The sequence below is a fragment of the Puma concolor genome, chromosome B3 (genome assembly GCF_028749965.1).
Source record: "Puma concolor isolate L17-30 chromosome B3, mPumCon1.1.hap2, whole genome shotgun sequence".
NCBI classification, from domain to species: Eukaryota; Metazoa; Chordata; class Mammalia; order Carnivora; family Felidae; genus Puma; species Puma concolor.
Window position 1 is genome coordinate 48,651,556 of NC_141672.1, and position 18,479 is coordinate 48,670,034.

At 42.6% G+C, this 18,479-nt stretch overlaps 1 protein-coding gene across 2 annotated transcripts; it reads right to left on the minus strand.

Annotated features, from left to right (window-relative positions):
- Nucleotides 1-457: 457 nt before the first annotated feature.
- Nucleotides 458-15,915, minus strand: PTGDR (prostaglandin D2 receptor). Of its 2 annotated transcripts, none has more exons than XM_025919938.2 (2): nucleotides 14,918-15,914; nucleotides 458-2,620 (listed from the first exon to the last, which is right to left on the minus strand). In XM_025919938.2, the coding sequence occupies exons 1-2, from the start codon at nucleotides 15,752-15,754 to the stop codon at nucleotides 2,381-2,383; spliced, it is 1,077 nt and encodes a 358-aa protein (XP_025775723.1). In that variant the 5' UTR covers nucleotides 15,755-15,914; the 3' UTR covers nucleotides 458-2,380. The 2 variants fall into 2 exon arrangements, 1 of the variants encoding a protein (XP_025775723.1); XR_015252374.1 differs by having other exon boundaries at nucleotides 2,487-2,620; nucleotides 14,571-15,915.
- Between the last annotated feature and the right edge of the window lie 2,564 nt (nucleotides 15,916-18,479).

Consider the following 18,479-nt stretch of genomic DNA (forward strand, 5'->3'; position numbering starts at 1 on the left):
ATCTACACTTTGTATTAAACAGAAAGGATCACTAAGTCCTTGGATAAAGCTATGCAAACTTGTGTAGACTAATATAAATGCTAATAGAAGAGCATATAAAAATTCACACTATTAAACCACTGGAGAAAGAAATACAACTGGCAACTGTTTATTCAAAAAAAAAAAAAAAACTAAACCTCTTCCTTTCATTTAAAGAAACTTCCTCTGGGGCGCCTGGGTGGCGCAGTCGGTTAAGCGTCCGACTTCAGCCAGGTCACGATCTCGCGGTCCGTGAGTTCAAGCCCCGCGTCGGGCTCTGGGCTGATGGCTCAGAGCCTGGAGCCTGTTTCCGATTCTGTGTCTCCCTCTCTCTCTGCCCCTCCCCCGTTCATGCTCTGTCTCTCTCTGTCCCAAAAAATAAATAAATGTTGAAAAAAAAAATTTAAAAAAAAAAAAAAAAGAAACTTCCTCTGCAAAATATTATAAAATTATGTTTATTGATTCATGTGAGACCTTATCAAATTATCTTGACAGTTATTATAGCACACCTTCCAAAAGGAGAGCACAATAAAAGAGGCATCTCCTGGGGTGCCTGGGTGGCTCAGTCGGTTGAGCCACTGACTTCAGCTCAGGTCATGATTTTGCCGTCTGTGAGTTCGAGCCCCGCGTTGGGCTCTGTGCTGACAGCTCAGAGTCTGGAGCCTGCTTCTGATTCTGTGTCTCCCTCTCTCTCTGCCCCTCCCCCTGCTCATGCTCTGTTTCTCTCTGTCTCAGAAATAAATAAACATAAAAAAAATTAAAAAAAGAGGCATCTCCTCTGAAAATAAAACACATATGTATTTACCCATTAAATATACAAATGAAAGTTAAACTTGAGAACAAATGCATTTTTCATGAAGTCATCCTCTCAAATTACAACTTGTATATTCCTAATTTGGTCATTTCACAGTTCTGCTATATCAAAAACAAACAAACACACATATATATCCAGGTTAACACATCTCTGAGATAAACCAGAGATGAAAAATGGGGTTGCTGCTAAACTGGAAATAAGACAAACACTCTTGTCTTTGGAAGGGATGGCTGAGTGGGGATCTTGGGACTATTCAAATGTAGCCAGATTTCCAGCTCAGAGTCTCTGAGTGTGTTGGGGTACAAAAGGACCCTAGAGGTGATGAAACCTCTCTGACAGCCCCCAAGTGTTCTTTTACCAAAAGTGCAAGTTCTTACCTACAAGCTGGATTTAGAGGTTTTTGTTTGGCTTATTAGCTGCAACCATATTTCCCCCACATTTTCCTTTTGGCCATAGTGTTGCTAACCTTTGTAAACATTTAAACATACGATTAAAGTGCTCACTTGTGCTCCATCTGAGCCACATCCTGCTCCAGTTTTGAAAGCATAGCTCTCAGGGACCTCAATATGATCTTACAGTTCCCACAAAGAGCAAAATATGGCTGTTAATAGGTGGATGTTAAGGTTGTTGACATGATCCTCAATTGAGGTTAGGGGAGTCCTGGGTGGGCTTTTCTCTGTGCCAAATGCCCTGCTGCTTCACACAGCCAAACGCAGTGAACACGACTCTCTGGGAAGTCATATGTCACCATTTTTCAACGAAACATAAATCCCTCCAGCAAAGAATCCATCAATATGATAAACATATAAAATGAAGTTTCCAAAAATTGAAACATTTTGTAACCCACTCCCAAATTTCGATTCCTACTGACATCCCTACCTGAATACTAGACTTCAAAAGATAAAAACTAGTTTTTCTTCTCTAGGCTGGGGACCACAGTCACATCTTGCCTCATGTCTACTTATTTATGGACCACCTCTCCACATGAAGCAGTGAGCACCATTCCAGAGGGTGGCTGGCAAAGGCCTGTCCAAACCCTGACCTGGCTGTACTTCCCACCTCACTTCTCTGCGGAGCATCTATAATTCAGGCAATTAGGATACAAAATAAACAAATCAGGTTTCACCAGAAATGAATAGGATAAGAAATTTTAAGAACACACATCACATAATTGTAAATAATGGTGCTTCTACCAGAATCCAAATAAACACCCAGAAGTGTCATTATTCTCTCTAAAACATTAGGGACGCCACGCCCAAATGTTGGAACAATTAATATCCTTGCTTGAAGACTGTTAACGTTGGTTACACTACATGAAATTGTAGTTGCTGTTCATAACTCAAGATGAAAAAATCGACTGAACTGGTTCATGACTAGAGTGACCACAGATTGTTAAAGATGTTATCAAATACTTCTGAAAACACATTTAGATGTTTTGTTATGGGAGATAGCTTTTAAATTGTAAATTTTTTTTTTTTAAATCATGGTTCTTTGACAGAAGATGTGACATATTCCTCAGCTTACCAGAGACTGGATGGTAAAACACTGTCACAGACTGGACTCCATGTTAGTTCGGCAGGAATTGCTATACCAATTTCTATACATAAGAGGCCTTATGAAAATCTTGTGAAAAGACATCCGAAATACCGGTGTTCTGAAAATTATGAAAATCCAAGGGTCCACAATGGAGATTACAGATAGAAAACGCAAGGCTCGGAGGTCTTCCATTTCTTCAAAGGTGCCATTTTCCTCATTGACCGCTTTAAATGCTCCATAGTAAGCACGATACTGTTTTAAAGAAAAACATCCCGTTATGACACTGAAAGGCTGATGGTAGAAATAAATTCACTTACCTCACTTTAGAAACATTAATTTTTTAGGAACATGGCAACTTGGCTTGGAATATTCATTTTTGGTACAATTATAAGCAGCAAAGACCACTGCCACTGACAGGAATAAGTAAGGAGTTTGGAAGGTGCAAGGTCGACCTGAAGGCTCAGTGGAAGCGAGTGCTTCTGGGAGAGGGGTCTAAGTCCCTGAAGGCTGCTCTACTTGCTGTGATGCTGCAGGGCTGGGGTTTCCAGGTCCCTGCCAGGCTGTACACAGGAAGAGCTGACATGGGACAAATCCAGGCCACCAAATCTTTTACAAAGAGGGTCACCACGTTTCCATAAACACAGAGATTCTCTTTTCTCTGGTTTTCCTTTTTTTTCTTCTGCCTGCTTTCTGTCCTTTTATTAGCCCAGAATAAGCCTCATTTGTGAAATGTTGCATGTTTGGAGACAACAATGAAAGAGAAACTTTTAATCAACGAGGAGACAGGAAATACTCCACTGGGAAGATAGGAGGAGACTTACACAAGGACCTGTTCAACTCATGTGAATTACTTATTCTTAGGATAGATGCTTACCTTTCTGTGGTTGACATCCTCTTTTCAGACTAGGATACACACACACACACACACACACACACACACACACACACACACACAGAAATATAAGGCTACTTACTTGTGCCTGACCACTCATATTGTCTTGATCTTCCCCCAGGTTCTGACCTCCTTGGAGCCCTGCAAATTGTCCCATCCCATGGCTTTTCCTCCTGTTGAGCCACCATGGCCAACACTTCAGCCAGCACTACCATTGTCTCCCACTCTGCTGGAGGCCAGCCATTATATTTCCTATGCCTACTGAGAGTCTAAATCCATAATGGGACAAAATGGACTCGAATGGGACAGAAAGCATGTAAACTCAACATTACTGGGAGGGGTTATGAATAATTGTCCAGCCCAGACCCATTCAGTGCAATCAAGGAATATGAGAAGTGTCTTCCTGTAATTGCTTCCTTACTTTTTACTCTATTTTCTATAGAGCATTTCAGTGGGCTCAGACATTCCCATCTACTGCACTTAAGAAGATACACTTAGGGATGCCTGGGTGGCTCAGCTGACTGAGCATCGACTTTTGATTTTGGCTCAGGCCATGACCTCATGGTTTGTGGGTTTGAACGCTGAGTCAGGCCCTACTCTAACAGCATGGAGCCTGCTTGGGATTCTCTCTCTCTTTATCTCTCTCTGCCCTTCCGCTGTCCACATGTGTGCACTCTTCCTCTCTCTCAAATAAATCAACATTTTTTAAAAATAAAAAAGAAGTTACACTTATATCTGAATGCCCTCTCCCATCGTCACTAATAATACTAATAGTAATAATAATGGTTACTGCCCATGTAGAGCACTGTTCTAGGCATTTCACTTTTAAAACTTCGTTTCATCCTCACAAAAATCCATTACAATCATTATCTCCATTTCAAAAATGTGAAAACTGAGCATTTTACTTTAAAACCTTTTGGATTTTACACGCCCAAATCCTAACTCCTTTCAAGGTCCATCTCAAACATTAAGCCCTTCAGGAAGTCTCTTTCAGGGAGCGGCTAAGTCCATTAGCTTTAGAGTCTGACCATGAGGTTGCATGGAACCCTCACTTGGCTGTGTGAAATTAGGCAAGTTATTCCATTTTCTCACCTATACAATGGGGATAAGTGTACCTACCTTCCATGACTGTTTTGAAGTTTGAATAAGATGATATGAGTAAAACCTTTACAACAGGTCTTAGCACACAGTAAGAACTCAAAAATTTGCCAGTATTATTATCTTATCATTAGTAGCAATAACTTTTCTCCTCTAAACTCCCTTACGGCCCCAATCACTCCATCCCTCATCCTGTATTATAGCTTATGTGGGCAGATGTGATATTTTTCTCATTTTATATCCCCACAGTGAATTACAGCACTGAATGTTGTTTGTACCAGATACATGCTGAATTTGATAAATGGTCAACAGTAAGTTGATTTGAAAACCAAATACTTTATGTAAGTCTGTTTTTACATTTGTTCCTTTCTCCTCAAAGTAGAGTACAGCAAAATATAATTTTAACTATGTCATAATACTTTATTAGTTGGGAGCTGAGTAACTAAATGAGATTTACATAACTAAAACAAACCATTTTACTTCTATGCAGTATTTGTCCATGTCCGTTCTATCGCATATTATTAGGTTAATCATATTTTCAAGTCACTTGATTTATATTAGAAATGTATACCTGGCTTTTTATTTTATTTTTATTTTTTGAGTTTACTAAAAATGTGACAAATGTATTCATTTACGACATATTATATTAATTCTGAAGAGATATCAATTTAAACACAATTTAGACTTTCAAAACCTCTCTGTTGCTCAGTAATATTCTCTAGAACATACTTTATAAACTGCTCCTATAAAAGATGGCCAGAATAATGAATAACCTCAGAATATAAACCCCTCATGTTTAAAGTAGTTCAATTTACACAGTGAATTGGTATGAGAAGAGCTCCCTCTACTGGACTTAAGAGTCCAGGAAAAAAATGCTATGTTGCCAACTTGCTGGAGATGTAAGTAGCTGGACATCCCTGCTGAGGAGAGCTCTCTGGATTCTAATGCCCCTTCTATCCAGTTTATCCATCACAACACCCAGACCTCATCCTCTGCACTAGTCCCTTTAAATCCACTTTCAACTCTTTTCCCTGGACCCATGTTTTGCCCACCTCTAACAGCCTCCTTTGAAAGGAGCATCCTACCCATTCTGTTTGCCCACCAAAATGAAATACACACATGAGTTCTCTCAATACAGGCAGGATGTCCTCTATCACTTCTCTGACTCCATGGATTCTGATATATGCAATTATACAAGCTCGTCCTTATCTTTATCTGGCCTATAAACTTCTCAGCTATTATGGCTAATCTATCATTAGATCCCTCTTCCATCCATCCCTGCTCCCCTACCAACCTCCAATACATTGTGGGTCTCTAAGGTAAAATGAATTTTGATGAAAATATGTTACATGCATTAGAGAATGTGCTACAAACTTCTTCTAAAGCTCATCCCATAGTCTCTATATTTTCTTCCAAAAAAAAAGTTTTCAAAATGGAAATCTGAAAATTCAGTTTGGTTAAGTATCTTGCTCTAATGCAGCATTATAGCAAAATTAATTAAAAAAAATCAAACCTCAATAAATTTTTCACTGGCTTAATGAAATATATTATTCATGCTATGAGCAAGGTTTTTTTTTTCTCCCTTCACATATAGCCTTTATTTTTCCCAGTCGCCAGGCCCATTCCTTAGGAGAGTGATTTTCAAAGTGTGGGGGTTTCCAATACCTGTTCAGTGTGTCTTCAGGGTATCATATCATTAAAAAGGTACAATATCATAAAAAAGATTTATTTGCCTTTTTCACTCCTAGGTGTACAGTAAGTTTTACCAAGGATACCTGATGTGTAATGACATCATCACTCCAATGGCTAATGGAATATATACTGTGTATTCTTGTGTTTGCTAGACCTTTCTTAGGTAGTTGATTTTGGATATACACATACGTACATTTTCAGAGAATGTTCTCAGTACTTCTGTGCTCCTAACATGCTTTTTCTTTCATTTCATCTTCTATAATCTCTAGAATTTTATTATCATTCATTATATCTTCGTGAAAGCCCCAAGTTTTCCTTACACCAATACAGAAACACAAGAAGTAAGTATATTTTGTTAACTTGTTTTGCAATAATATTTAAAATTTTTCTTATTTAAAATTTCTAATATGATAAATACTAATAGATATAATCTACAAAAATTAAAGTTCTTTGTATCCTTAATAATGTTTAAGAGTGAAAAGGGGTCTTTAGACTAAAAAAATGTTAGAAAACCACTGCATTAGAAAATAATGCTCAGGGGGAGGAGTTAAGATGGCAGAGTAGTAAGGGAACCGTGGGCTTGTCTCCTCCTGAAAACACAACTAGCTCAACATCAAACCCTTCTGAACACCTCGGAAACAGATCTGAGGATTAACAGAACAATCTGCATAATTTGAGGGAGAGAACACAGCAGGGTACATGGTGTGGAGAGGTGAATCAGGGGAGAGAAGAGCCATGGTGCCGCAGAGGGGAGGCAGAAGTATTCAGAGAGAGGAGAAAGAGGGGGAGACAGAACAGCATATCGGGTTTGTGCAAGAAAGCACTCCCCCTGAAAGCAGCAGAGAGAAACAGTAAAAATATGGACAGGGGACTGCACAAGAAAACTGTCCCCCAGAACTACTGATGCCACTGGGGGCGGGGGAGGAGACGGTTTCAATACCACCAGTTTCTTATAAACAGCAGAGCACAGAGTCTGAGGTTTAGAGGTCAGCCACTGGTGGTGCTCTGGCAAGGAATGGGGGTAGAGCCATGGGCAGTGGGGTCTGAGGACCCCCTGGGTTGCTCAGTAAGAAATGGTTCCCCTGGGGCGCCTGGGTGGCGCAGTCGGTTAAACGTCCGACTTCAGCCAGGTCACGATCTCGCGTTCTGTGAGTTCGAGCCCCGCGTCAGGCTCTGGGCTGATGGCTCAGAGCCTGGAGCCTGTTTCTGATTCTGTGTCTCCCTCTCTCTCTGCCCCTCCCCCGTTCATGCTCTGTCTCTCTCTGTCCCAAAAATAAATAAACGTTGAAAAAAAAAAATTTTTTAATAAAAAAAAAAAAAAAGAAATGGTTCCCTTGCGAACCCTCTTGCACTGTTGGTGGGAATGCAAACTGGTGCAGCCGCTCTGGAAAACACTGTGGAGATTCCTCAAAAAATTAAAAACAGACCTACCCTGTGACCCAGCAATAGCACTGCTAGGAATTTACCCAAGGGATACAGGAGTACTGATGCATAGGGGCACTTGTACCCCAATGTTTATAGCAGCACTCTCAACAATAGCCAAATTATGGAAAGAACCTAAATGTCCATCAACTGATGAATGGATAAAGAAATTGTGGTTTATGTACACAATGGAGTACTACATGGCAATGAGAAAGAATGAAATATGGCCCTTTGTAGCAACATGGATGGAACTGGAGAGTGTTATGCTAAGTGAAATAAGCCATACAGAGAAAAACAGATAACCATATGGTTTCACTCTTATGTGGATCCTGAGAAACTTAACAGAAACCCATGGGGGACGGGAAGAAAAAAAAAAAGAGGTTAGAGTGGAAGAGAGCCAAAGCATAAGAGACTCTTAAAAACTGAGAACAAACTGAGGGTTGATGGGGGGGTGGGAGGGAGGGGAGGGGAGGTGATGGGTATTGAGGAGGGCACCTTTTGAGATGAGCACTGGGTGTTGTATGGAAACCAATTTGACAATAAACTTCATATATTAAAAAAAATAAATTAAATAAATACATAAATACATAAATAAAAAGAAATGGTTTCCTTGCTTGGAGTGCATTTGGTAGAGGTGATACAGCCTCTCTGAAGGCAAAAGACCCGGCAGGCACCATATCAAGCTGCCAGGTTCAACTATAAAGGAACAAAGATAAGGACTGAGGGCAGCAAACCCTGGCATTGAGCTGCTGCCGCTGCTGGTGGCCTGTTTCCTGGGACAAGTCTGCCCTGGCTGCAGCCTGGCAAGACCCTCCCCCAGAAGAATTGCACAAATCCCTTCCACCACACTTACTCTGCTGATCATAGACTGCTACAAAGTTTCAGCCTTAGGGGAAACTGGATTTAGCTTCATCTGGGTTTTGTTTGTTTGTTCTTTTTGTTGTTCTTGCTTCTGTTTTTGTTGATTTTCTTTTATTTGTTTCTTGGATGCAGGAAGAGCAAAATTTTTATTTTATTATTTATTATTTTAAATTTTTTTTTCTCTTTTCTCTTTTTTTTCTATCAAGCTTCTCTTAACAAGCACACCAAAACACATCTAGGATCTAGCTTTCTTTATTTGTTTTTAAATTTTAAAATTTTTATTGCACTCTATTATCGTTTTTCTTTCCTCCAAAATCACAAGACAGAGGAATTCACCTCAAAAGAAAAAAACAGGAAGAAATGACGGCCAGGGATTTAATCAATGTAGATATAAGTAAGATGTCTGAACTAGAATTTAAAATGATTATAAGGATGCTAACTAGGCTTGAAAAAACCAGAGAAGACACCAGAAAGTCCCTTTCTTCAAAGATAAAAGAACTAAAATCTAGTCAGGCTGAAATTAAAAATGCTATAACTGAGATGTAAACCCAAGTGGAGGTCATAAAAATGAGGATGGACAAGGCAGAGGAGTGAATTAATGATACAGAAGATAAAATTATAGAAAAAAATGAAGCTGAAAAGAAGAGGAAATCAAAGATCAGGGATCCCAAAGGCAGACTTAGGAAACTCAATGCTTTATTAAAATGTAATAATATTTGTATCATAGGAGTCCCAGAAGACAAAGAGAGAGAAAAAAGGGCAGGAGGTTTATGTGAGCAAATTATAGCTGAAATTTTCCCTAATCTGGGAAATGACACAGACATCAAAATCCAAGAAACATAGAGGCTCCCATTACATTCAATAAAAGCTGGCCATTGACAAGATATACCTTAGCCAAATTCACAAAATACACAGACAAGGAAAGAATCCTGAAAGCAGCAAGGGGGAAAAAAGTCCATAACTTACAAGGGAAGAAAGATAAGGTTTGCAACAGATCTGTCCGAAAAAACTTGACAGGCCAGAAAGGAGTGGCAAGATACAGTCAATGTGTTGAATCAGAAAAATATGCAGCCAAAAATACTCTATCCAGCAAGGCTGTCATTCAAAATAGGAGAGATAAAGAATCTCTCAGGCAAACAAAAACTAAAGGAGTTTATGACCACTAAACCAGCCCTCCAAGAAATTTTACGGGGGACTCTTTGGGGAAAAAAGGACCAAAATGAACAAAGACTATAAAGGACAAGAGAGCATCACTGGTAACAACACAATGACACTAAACTCAACATCTTTCAACAATCATTCTGAATGTAACTGGACTAAATGCTCCAAACAAAAGACACAGAGTATCAGAATGGGTAAAAAAACAAAAAACAAAAAACAAAAAAAACCCCACAAGATCCATCTATATGCTACCTACAAGAGATTCATTTTAGACCTAAAGACACCTGCAGATTGAAAGTGAGGGGATGGAGAACCATCTATCACGCTAACGGATGTCAAAAGAAAGCCAGAGTAGCCATACTTATATCAGACAAATTAGGTTTTAAACCAAAGACAATAACAAGAGATGAAGAAGGACATTATATAATAATTAAGGGATCTATCCATCAAAATCAAACAATTGTAAATACGTATGCCCCCAACTTGAGAGTACTCAAATACATAAACCAATTAATAACAAACGCAAAGAAAATCATTGATAATCATACAATAATAGTAGGGGACCTTAACACCCCACTTACAACAATAGACACATCATCTAAGCAGAAAATCAACAAGGAAACGATGGCTTTGAATGACACGAATGGACTTAACAGATATACTCAGAACATTTCATCCTAAAGCAGAATACACATTCTTCTTGAGTGCACATGGAACATTCTCCAGCTAGATCACATACTGGGTCACAAATAAGCCTTCAATAAGTAAAAAGAGATTGAGATCATGCCATGTATATTTTCAGATCACAACGCTATGAAACTTGAAGTCAACCACAAGAAAAAATTTGGAAAGTCCTCAAATACCTGGAGGTTAAAGAACACCCTACTAAAGAATGAATGAGTCAACCAGGAAATAAAGGAAGAAATTAAAAATACATGGAAGTAAATGAAAATGAAAACACGACACTCCAAACCCTTTGGGATTCAGCAAGGCAATTCTAAGAGGAAAGTACATTGCAATTCAGGGCTATCTCAAGAAGCAAGAAAGTCCCCAAATAAACAACCTAACCTTACACGTAAAGGAGATAGAAAAGGAACAGCAAATAAAGCCTAAAGCCAGCAGAAGAAGGGAAATAACAAAGATTAGAGCAGAAACAATATAGAAACAAACAACAACGAAAACCAGTAGAACAGATCAGTGAAACTAAGAGAAGGTTCTTTGAAAGAATTAACAAAATTGATAAATCCCTAGCCAGACTTATCAGAAAGAAAAGAGAAAGGACCCAAATAGATAAAATCATGAATGAAAGAGGAGAGATCACAACCAAAACCAAGATATACAAACAAGCGTAAGAGAATTCTATGACAACAAACTGGGCAATCTGGAAGAAATGGACAAATTCCTAGAAACTCACAAACTACCAAAACTGAAACACAAAGAAAGAGAAAATTTGAACAGACCCATAACCGGCAAAGAAACTGAATCAGTATTCAAAAATCTCCCTACAAACAAGAGTCCGGGGCCAAATGGCTTCCCAGGGGAATTCTATCCAACATTTAAAGAAGGGTTAACATCTATTCTTCTTAAACTGTTCCAAAAAACAGAAATAGCAGTAAAACTTCCAAACTTATTCTATTGGGCCAGCATTACCTTGATTCTAAAACCAGACAAAGGCCCCACTAAAAAGGAGAATTACAGGCCAATCTCCCCAATGAACATGGATGCAAAAATTCTCAACCAAAACAATAAAATACCCAGGAATAAACCTAACAAAAGAGGCAAAAGATCTATACCCTGAAAACTATAGAACACTTATGAAAGAAATTGGAGAGGACACAAAAAAATGGAAAAGCATTCCATGCTCATGGATTGGAAGAACAAACATTATTAAAATGTCTATATGACCCAATGCAATATACACATACAATGAAATCCCTATCAAAATGCTACCAGCATTTTTCACAGAGATAGAACAAACAATCCTAAAATTTGTATGCAACCACAAAAGACCCCAAATAGCCAAAGCAGTCCTGAAAAAGAAAAACAAAACTGGAGGCATCATGATTCCAGATATATTACAAAGCTGTAGTCATCAAGACAGTATGGTACTGACACAAAAACAGACACATAGAACAATGGAACAGAATAGAAGACCCAGAAATGGACCCACAACTATATGGTCAACTCATCTTCAACAGAGCAGGAAAGAATATCCAATGGAAAAGACAGTCTCTTCAACAAATGGTGCTGGAAAACTGGATGGCAACATGCAGAAGAATGAAATTAGACCACTTTCTTACACCATGCACAAAAATAAATTCAAAATGGATGAAAGACCTAAATGTGAGGAAGCAACAAAATTCTAGAGGAGAACACAGGCAGCAACTTCTTTGACCTCGGCTAGAGCAACTTCTTACTTGACATGTCTCCAAAGGTAAGGGAAATAAAAGCAAAAATGAACTAGTGGGACCTCATCAAGATAAAAAGCTTCTCCACAGCAAAGGAAACAATCAACAAAACTAAAAGGCAACCATCGGAATGGGAGAAGATATCTGCAACTGACATATTGGATAAAGGGTTAGTATCAAAAATCTATAAAGAACTTACCAAACTCAACACCTGTCTGCATTGAATATCTTTGGAACTTTACAAGTTTTTAAATAAAATAATTTTCTTTTCTTATTTCTTTTTAGTGAGAGAGAGCATGAGAGAATGCAAGCACATGAGTGGGGTGTGGGAGGGGGATGGGCAGAGGGAGAGGGAGAGAGCAAGAATCCCAAGCAGGCTCTGTGCTGTCAGTGCAGAGCCCAATGCAGGGCTTGATTTCACAAACCTTAAAATCCTGACCTGAACTGGAATCAAGAGCCATGGGCTTAACCAACTAAGCCACCCAGGAGCCCAGGGAGAGAGAGAATCAATCTTAGGCAAGCTCCACACCCAGTCCAGAGCCCCAACACAGGGTTTGATCTCACGACCTTGAGATCACGACCTGAGCCAAAATCAAGAGTTGGACGCTTCACCAACTGAACCACCCAGACATCCCTAAAATCATTTTCAAATCCATTATTTCCTTCCATCCTCACAATCCCGTATAAGTTATTCAATTCCCCTGAGAGACATGTCCAAATGCAATGCTCTTGTGTATTATGCTGTATTATGTTCTTTTCGACATTATTGTTACTAAAACATTCAAAATGAGGACATAACATCCATGCATTTGGCTATTGTCTGCTTTTTCACAGCGCAGGTAAGTAAGGCTATTACTTTAGAGCAGGAGTCTGTGAACTTTCTCTGTAAAGGGTCCAACAGTAAATATTTTACATTTTACAGGTCAAGAGGCAAATAGTGAGTATTTGGTAGGTACTTATATAACAAGAAAACACATTTCCACAATTTTCACTGATGAAATTAAAAATGTATAATAATTAAGTACATTTTTGGTGTAACTGATGTCTATTATTGAGAAAAATGAAAATCTTTTTTTTCTTGGAACAGTATTTGAGTTAATTGGGGTTTAGAGTTCCTGCATACTATCATCAAATTGATTTGTAAAATCAGTTCATTTGTAAAAACTATTCTTAATTCCACAGCTGTGCAAAAACTGGGCAGGAAGGATTTGGACTGTGGGCTGTGATTTGCCAACTCCTGTTTTAGAGTATGGTTCTCCAGATGATATCCCTGGATCAGCCGCTTTCACCTCACCCGGGAACTTGTCAAGAATAAGAATTCTTCAGGAGCCTGGGTGGCTCAGTCGGTTGAAAGTGGGCCTCTTGGTTTCAGCTCAGGTCATGATCTCATGGTTTGTGGGATACAGCCCTGCGTTGGGCTCTGCACTGACAGTGTGAAGCCTGCTTGGGATTCTCTCTCTCTCCCTCCACTGCACTCTCTCATTCCCTCTCTCAAAAATAAGTAAGTAAAAAAATAAATAACAATTCTTCAAAAACATCTGAATTAGAAACGATGGGGGATAGGGCCCAGGCATCTGTGGGTTTTTTTTTTCCTTAGGTTTATTTTTGAGAGAGAGAGCAAGTGGGGGAGGGGCAGAGAGAGAGAGAGAGAGAGAGAGAGAGGGAGGGAGACAGAATCCCAAGCAGGTTCCACACTGTTAGCACAGGGCCTGACATGGAGCTTGAACCCACAAACTGAGATCACGACACCCAAAATCAAGAGTCCAAGGCTCAACTGACTGAGCCACCCAGGCGCCCTGCCATCTATGATTTTAAAAGCTCTGTTGGTGACTTTGAGCCAGCCAATGTTTCAGAACCGCATACATATCTATGCCTATACCTGATCTCCTTCTATATAGATGTATTTATTTCTTTTGGGGAATTCTGAGCTTAACCCTGCATGATGATGCCACAGACAACTCTTTTCCCACACGTTAAGGCCTTCATTTAAGGAAAATTACATTATATTCCACCTTCCTCCAATCTTAAAAATAACATCCAAAATTGCTACATTGCTACCTACTCACAGACGTCTCAGCCTTCAAAGGCATTGTTGGCAATGAACTTACTTAAATGTATATCATGTTGAACAAGGACACTGAGGATGGGGGAAAGGGAGAGGAGCAACCCTGAAAAAGTTCTCTCAACCTCGGTTGCTCCTAAAATGTCTTAGCCGGGATCCCAGGAGGAAACACCTTCACAGCTACCAGGTACTTCTATCGCCACCACCACCCCCATTAGTAAACTGAAACCGGAGATAATGGCTTTCCCGTCACCTCGCCTGCCAAGATAAAAACAAAACCTGTCAAGGCAGGTTGTCCAAACGACAGGCTGAACCTTGAGTACACACCTGCCTGTCCAAACAGCCCCTCTGCCTCTATCGCCACCCGCACCCCGCCCCCCCCCAACCGGGAACAGCGGCTGCCACTCCTCAAAGATTACTTGAGAATTTTTAAAAACTAAATCTATCTTTAGTCTCTCATCTCTGCAAATCACTCTGGCAGGTTCTGGCAGGATTACACCTTCCCTTAGTCTTTCCACGCCAACACCTGGGGAAAAACTCCCAGGTGCATTCGCCCATTTCTGACGCCACTAAAATTATGGGCGGGTCTACGAAATAAAACATTACCTAGCCCTCTGGAAAGAGGAACCAAATTCTGCTCCTCAAATGCTGAGGTGCTAAAATAGCCCCGAGATCCTCCCAGAGGGAAGGAGAGAGGAGAGGGTACTGCTAACTGGAGAGGTTCTGCGGAGCTAGGGAGACACTTTCAGACTCCGTCTTTGCCTTCCTTTCTTTGTTTCCGCCTCTTCTGGCTCAACAAATTCGGTTCTGTGTCCTCGGGGCTGTGGAGGGGACCCGATCTGGGGAGCGCACCAACAAACCCTCGGGGCCCAGGGCGCAACTCCTCCTGCGCGGCGTCCAACGCGCTCCACCCTTCGGTCCCGCAACCGCAGCCTCGGCGCGCAGCGACTCACTATTAAAGGCAGGGAGCACAGAGTGAAGAGCACCGTCATGAGGGCCAGCAACAGCAGGTGGTCCAGTTCCTCCAGGGGCTTCACAGCCGCCTCCTTCTCGCCCGCGCCCGGCTCCGCGCGGTCCCTGGTGCCGGAGCGCGGGCGCCGCCGCAGCCGCCGGTGCATCTCGTAGAGGTTGCGCATGGCGCTCAGGTTGCACAGCACGATGGCGAGGACCAGCAGGGCCATAAGGCTGGCGTAGAGCACTGAGTAGCGCAGCACCGACGGCGAGCGCTCCTCGTGCACCATCTGGATGAAGCACCAGGTGCCGGGGCAGTACTGCACGAACTTCCCGATGCCCGCGAAGGGCAGCGCGCAGAAAGCCAGGCAGAAGGCGCCCACGACGGGCGCCACCAGCGCGCCGCGGCGCAGGGTGATGTGCCGTCGGTAGAAGAAGGGGTGCCCCAGGGAGAGCCAGCACTCCAGGGCCATGGCCAGGAGCTGCAGCGTGGAGGCGAGCCCAAAGAAAGACATGAAAAAGGCGAAGGTTTGGCACAGCGAGCTGTCCGACGCGGGCTCCAGTCCCCACAGGCTCCGGTTCTGCGCGTAGGCGGCCAGCACGAAGGGGCTCACGAGGCATTTGCCCAGCAAGTCTGTGACCGTCAGGCCGCACACCAGCACGTAGAAGACCGAGGGCGGCGTGCGCCGCGGGCAAGACCCCAGCCCCGAGCGAGCCAGCAGCCCCAGCGCCAGCAGGTTGCCCAGGAGGCCCGCGCTGAAAAGCACCCCGCCCATGGTCGCCGAGTAGCCCTTCTCCACGGAGGTGATGTTGTAGCAGCGGTAGAGCGGCTGCCGCATGGCTGGTGGCGCGGCGGGCAGGCGGGGCTGCGGCACGGCCAGGGCCCAGGTGTCCGCGGGCGGGAACCCCCGGCGGCTCCGCGCGCGCGCGCGCGGCCCCGACCAACAGGCTACGCTGCAGAGGAAACTCCGCGGGCGGAGGGGTGTTCCCTACTGCCGGCACCTCCTATGTAAACTCTGTGGTTACACCCCGCCCCTCGGGGCGGGCCGCGGGGCCGCGTGCGCACCCCGCGCAGGCATTGTGGAATCCGCAGCAGCCGCGCAGAGGTGGCTGCCCTGACGTCCTGAGGAGAGATATGCCCTTCGTGCCCAGAGTTGGAAAGAAAGAAGTCCCAGCGTCCAAGGCCGGTCTTTCCGACGAGGCGAGAGAGCTGCTGAAGTGGAGGGAGATTAAGTAACAGCCAAAAGGGAGGAGAGGGGCGAGGAGCGTGAGGAGGAGATGGTGGCGGGACTCTGGTGGTGCCCAAGACGAACTCTGAGATGAGCGTGGAGGGTAGGCTGAGAAAGGGCTACTACTAGTTGTTGAATTAGTGGGTTAAGTAGGAGTAAGGGTAATTTACATTTGCATACTACTTAAGCCTTAGCTCGCATTGTTTTCCAGGTCTGTGCAATGTGAACAGTGATCTTCGCTGCACTGGTGAGGAAACTGAGACCTTGGATGGTTAAGTGCTCTCTATCCAAGGTTACAGAGCCAGGAAATGGCAGAACTGGACCTGAAACGCAGATCTTCTATTTATAGAGTCCATCCATCGGTCTTGCTTCATTGCCTTCTCCTCTTGAGAGGTCTGCGAGATATCAGGGAAGTAGATCCAGAAAAAAACAAGAAGAGATGCTGGCCCTGGGTACCATGACTCACAGTGGTTGTGTAGACGGTAGGAGGAATATGGTTAAAACCAATGATGCTGTTCTCATACAGACCTGAGTTTGAGTACTGATTCTGCTACTCACTGCCTTTGTGACCCTGAGAGCCTTAGCTTAACTTCTCTAGAAGTAACACCTTGCCAGCATGCTTGGCTCTTTTGAGGCACAGGGACAACATCTGTAAAGTGCAGACACCTAGGTAGTGATCAGTGCAATGCAGTTGTCAGGATTTTCACCTGCTTGGGGAAGGCTGTTTTAGTAGCTGATATTTAACTGCAGTTTTTAGCCTGGGTTTTGAAACCAGGAACCAGTAGGCTTTGTTTAGAGCTTTCTCACTTTGGTTTGTGACTACCAGAAAACATTTCCCTTCTGGCCTTTGACTTGGCTGTATCAGTAGAGGCAAGGGAATTCATTGTGATACATGTGATTTCTTTCTTATGTAGCCCTTGATAAACTGGGTGAACAACTGGCTTTGAGTGTGGAATTTGAGTAGGATTACTGGGACCATATTATGCAAGCAAGTAGAGATTATGGCTTGGCTTAAAGAAGCTCATTCTTAGGCTCAGTGCCTGTTTTGATGCTGGACTCAGGGAAAGAGCAAGACTCTCGAGCTTTCAATGTGAAAGCCTTAAGGGTGGCTGGAGAGGTCACCCCGAGACTGAAAGTGTGGCCGGTAATTCAGGCTGTGGGGTGGAGATGAAAAGTCCATGCTTTGGAATTGGATAGTTTTGGAATTGGATAGCTGTGGCACTGGGTTAGTTTACTCTATCACCCTAAGTAAATCTCCTTGTAAATAGAATATGGGATTTATGCTGCCCTCTAGGGTGGTTGTGAAGTTGCAAAAGCCCAAAGTGTTTGGCAGAGAGTAATAATAACAACATTTATGGGACCTTATACATGTTAGGCACTCTTGAATCTGTTCTCATCTGTTGACTCATTTAATAGAAGGCCTTCCACAGGGTGAGTTCCCTAGCTTCCACCTTCTCCCATTCATCCCCACCTCCAGCTCTTGATGAAGAGTGATGGGTTTAGAAGAGTCTCACTTGAGTTGATGACGTGGAGAAGAAGGAGCATGCTCTAAAACCAAGAGCAAAATCTGATGACATCTGAAGTCTCCTTTCCAGACAGAAAGCCAGACAGACACACATACACACAAACACACACACTCACAATTTACACTAATTGCACATGTTACCAGTTTCCTGAAATCCCACGGTGGTGCCCAGAGGAGGCCTAGCTTAAGAACCCTCCTCTAAGGACATTGACCAGGGGGTTCTCTGAAGCATACCTACTCCAGTTCTTTGAAGCCTTATTCTTCTGTTGCAGCTGCCTCCACCTCTGTGCTCCTTCCAAGATTAGTGCACAGGGAGAAAAGAGCCCAAAAGTGTAAGCAGCTTTTACAAAGAACTCCAAAGAGTGACTGAAGAGAGAGCTGAAGATCCTTGACAGTGTTTACATGTCATGCCTCAAAGGTTGATGGCCTTGCACGGGTGCAATTCAGGAAACCACATGTTTCCTCCTGGCTAATGTAGCTGGCCTTTACCATGGGTTTCCGGCTGTTTTCCTGCTCGCTTTGCTCTTGTTCACTCTGCTCAGTTTTCAGGCTTCACTTTGGAGTCTCCTAAGAAGTCTGATTTCACACATTTACTGCTCAGCCAGGAAAAGTATCATTTGTTCATGCATTGTGTATTTTTTGAGCACTTACTTTGGTTCCAGGGATGGGGGCAAGGTATGTGGGCACTGAGCCACGCATAGCAAATAAAGGAAGGCAAATGTCATGTCCTGTGACTTTTATATGGTTACAAACTTTTATATCAGTTTTCACAGTACTAAGGCTAATTTTTTTTTTTTTTTTTTTGGTAGG

What these genes read in the sequence shown, in the direction of transcription:
- PTGDR (XM_025919938.2), bottom strand. Translation starts at nt 15,754, where the DNA reads ATGCGGCAGCCGCTCTACCGCTGCTACAACATCACCTCCGTGGAGAAG. An exon ending in TGTGCTCCCTGCCTTTAATA is followed by an intron (nt 2,621 to 14,917) that starts GTGAGTCGCTGC and finishes TCTTTAAAACAG; the next exon opens with TATCGTGCTTACTATGGAGC.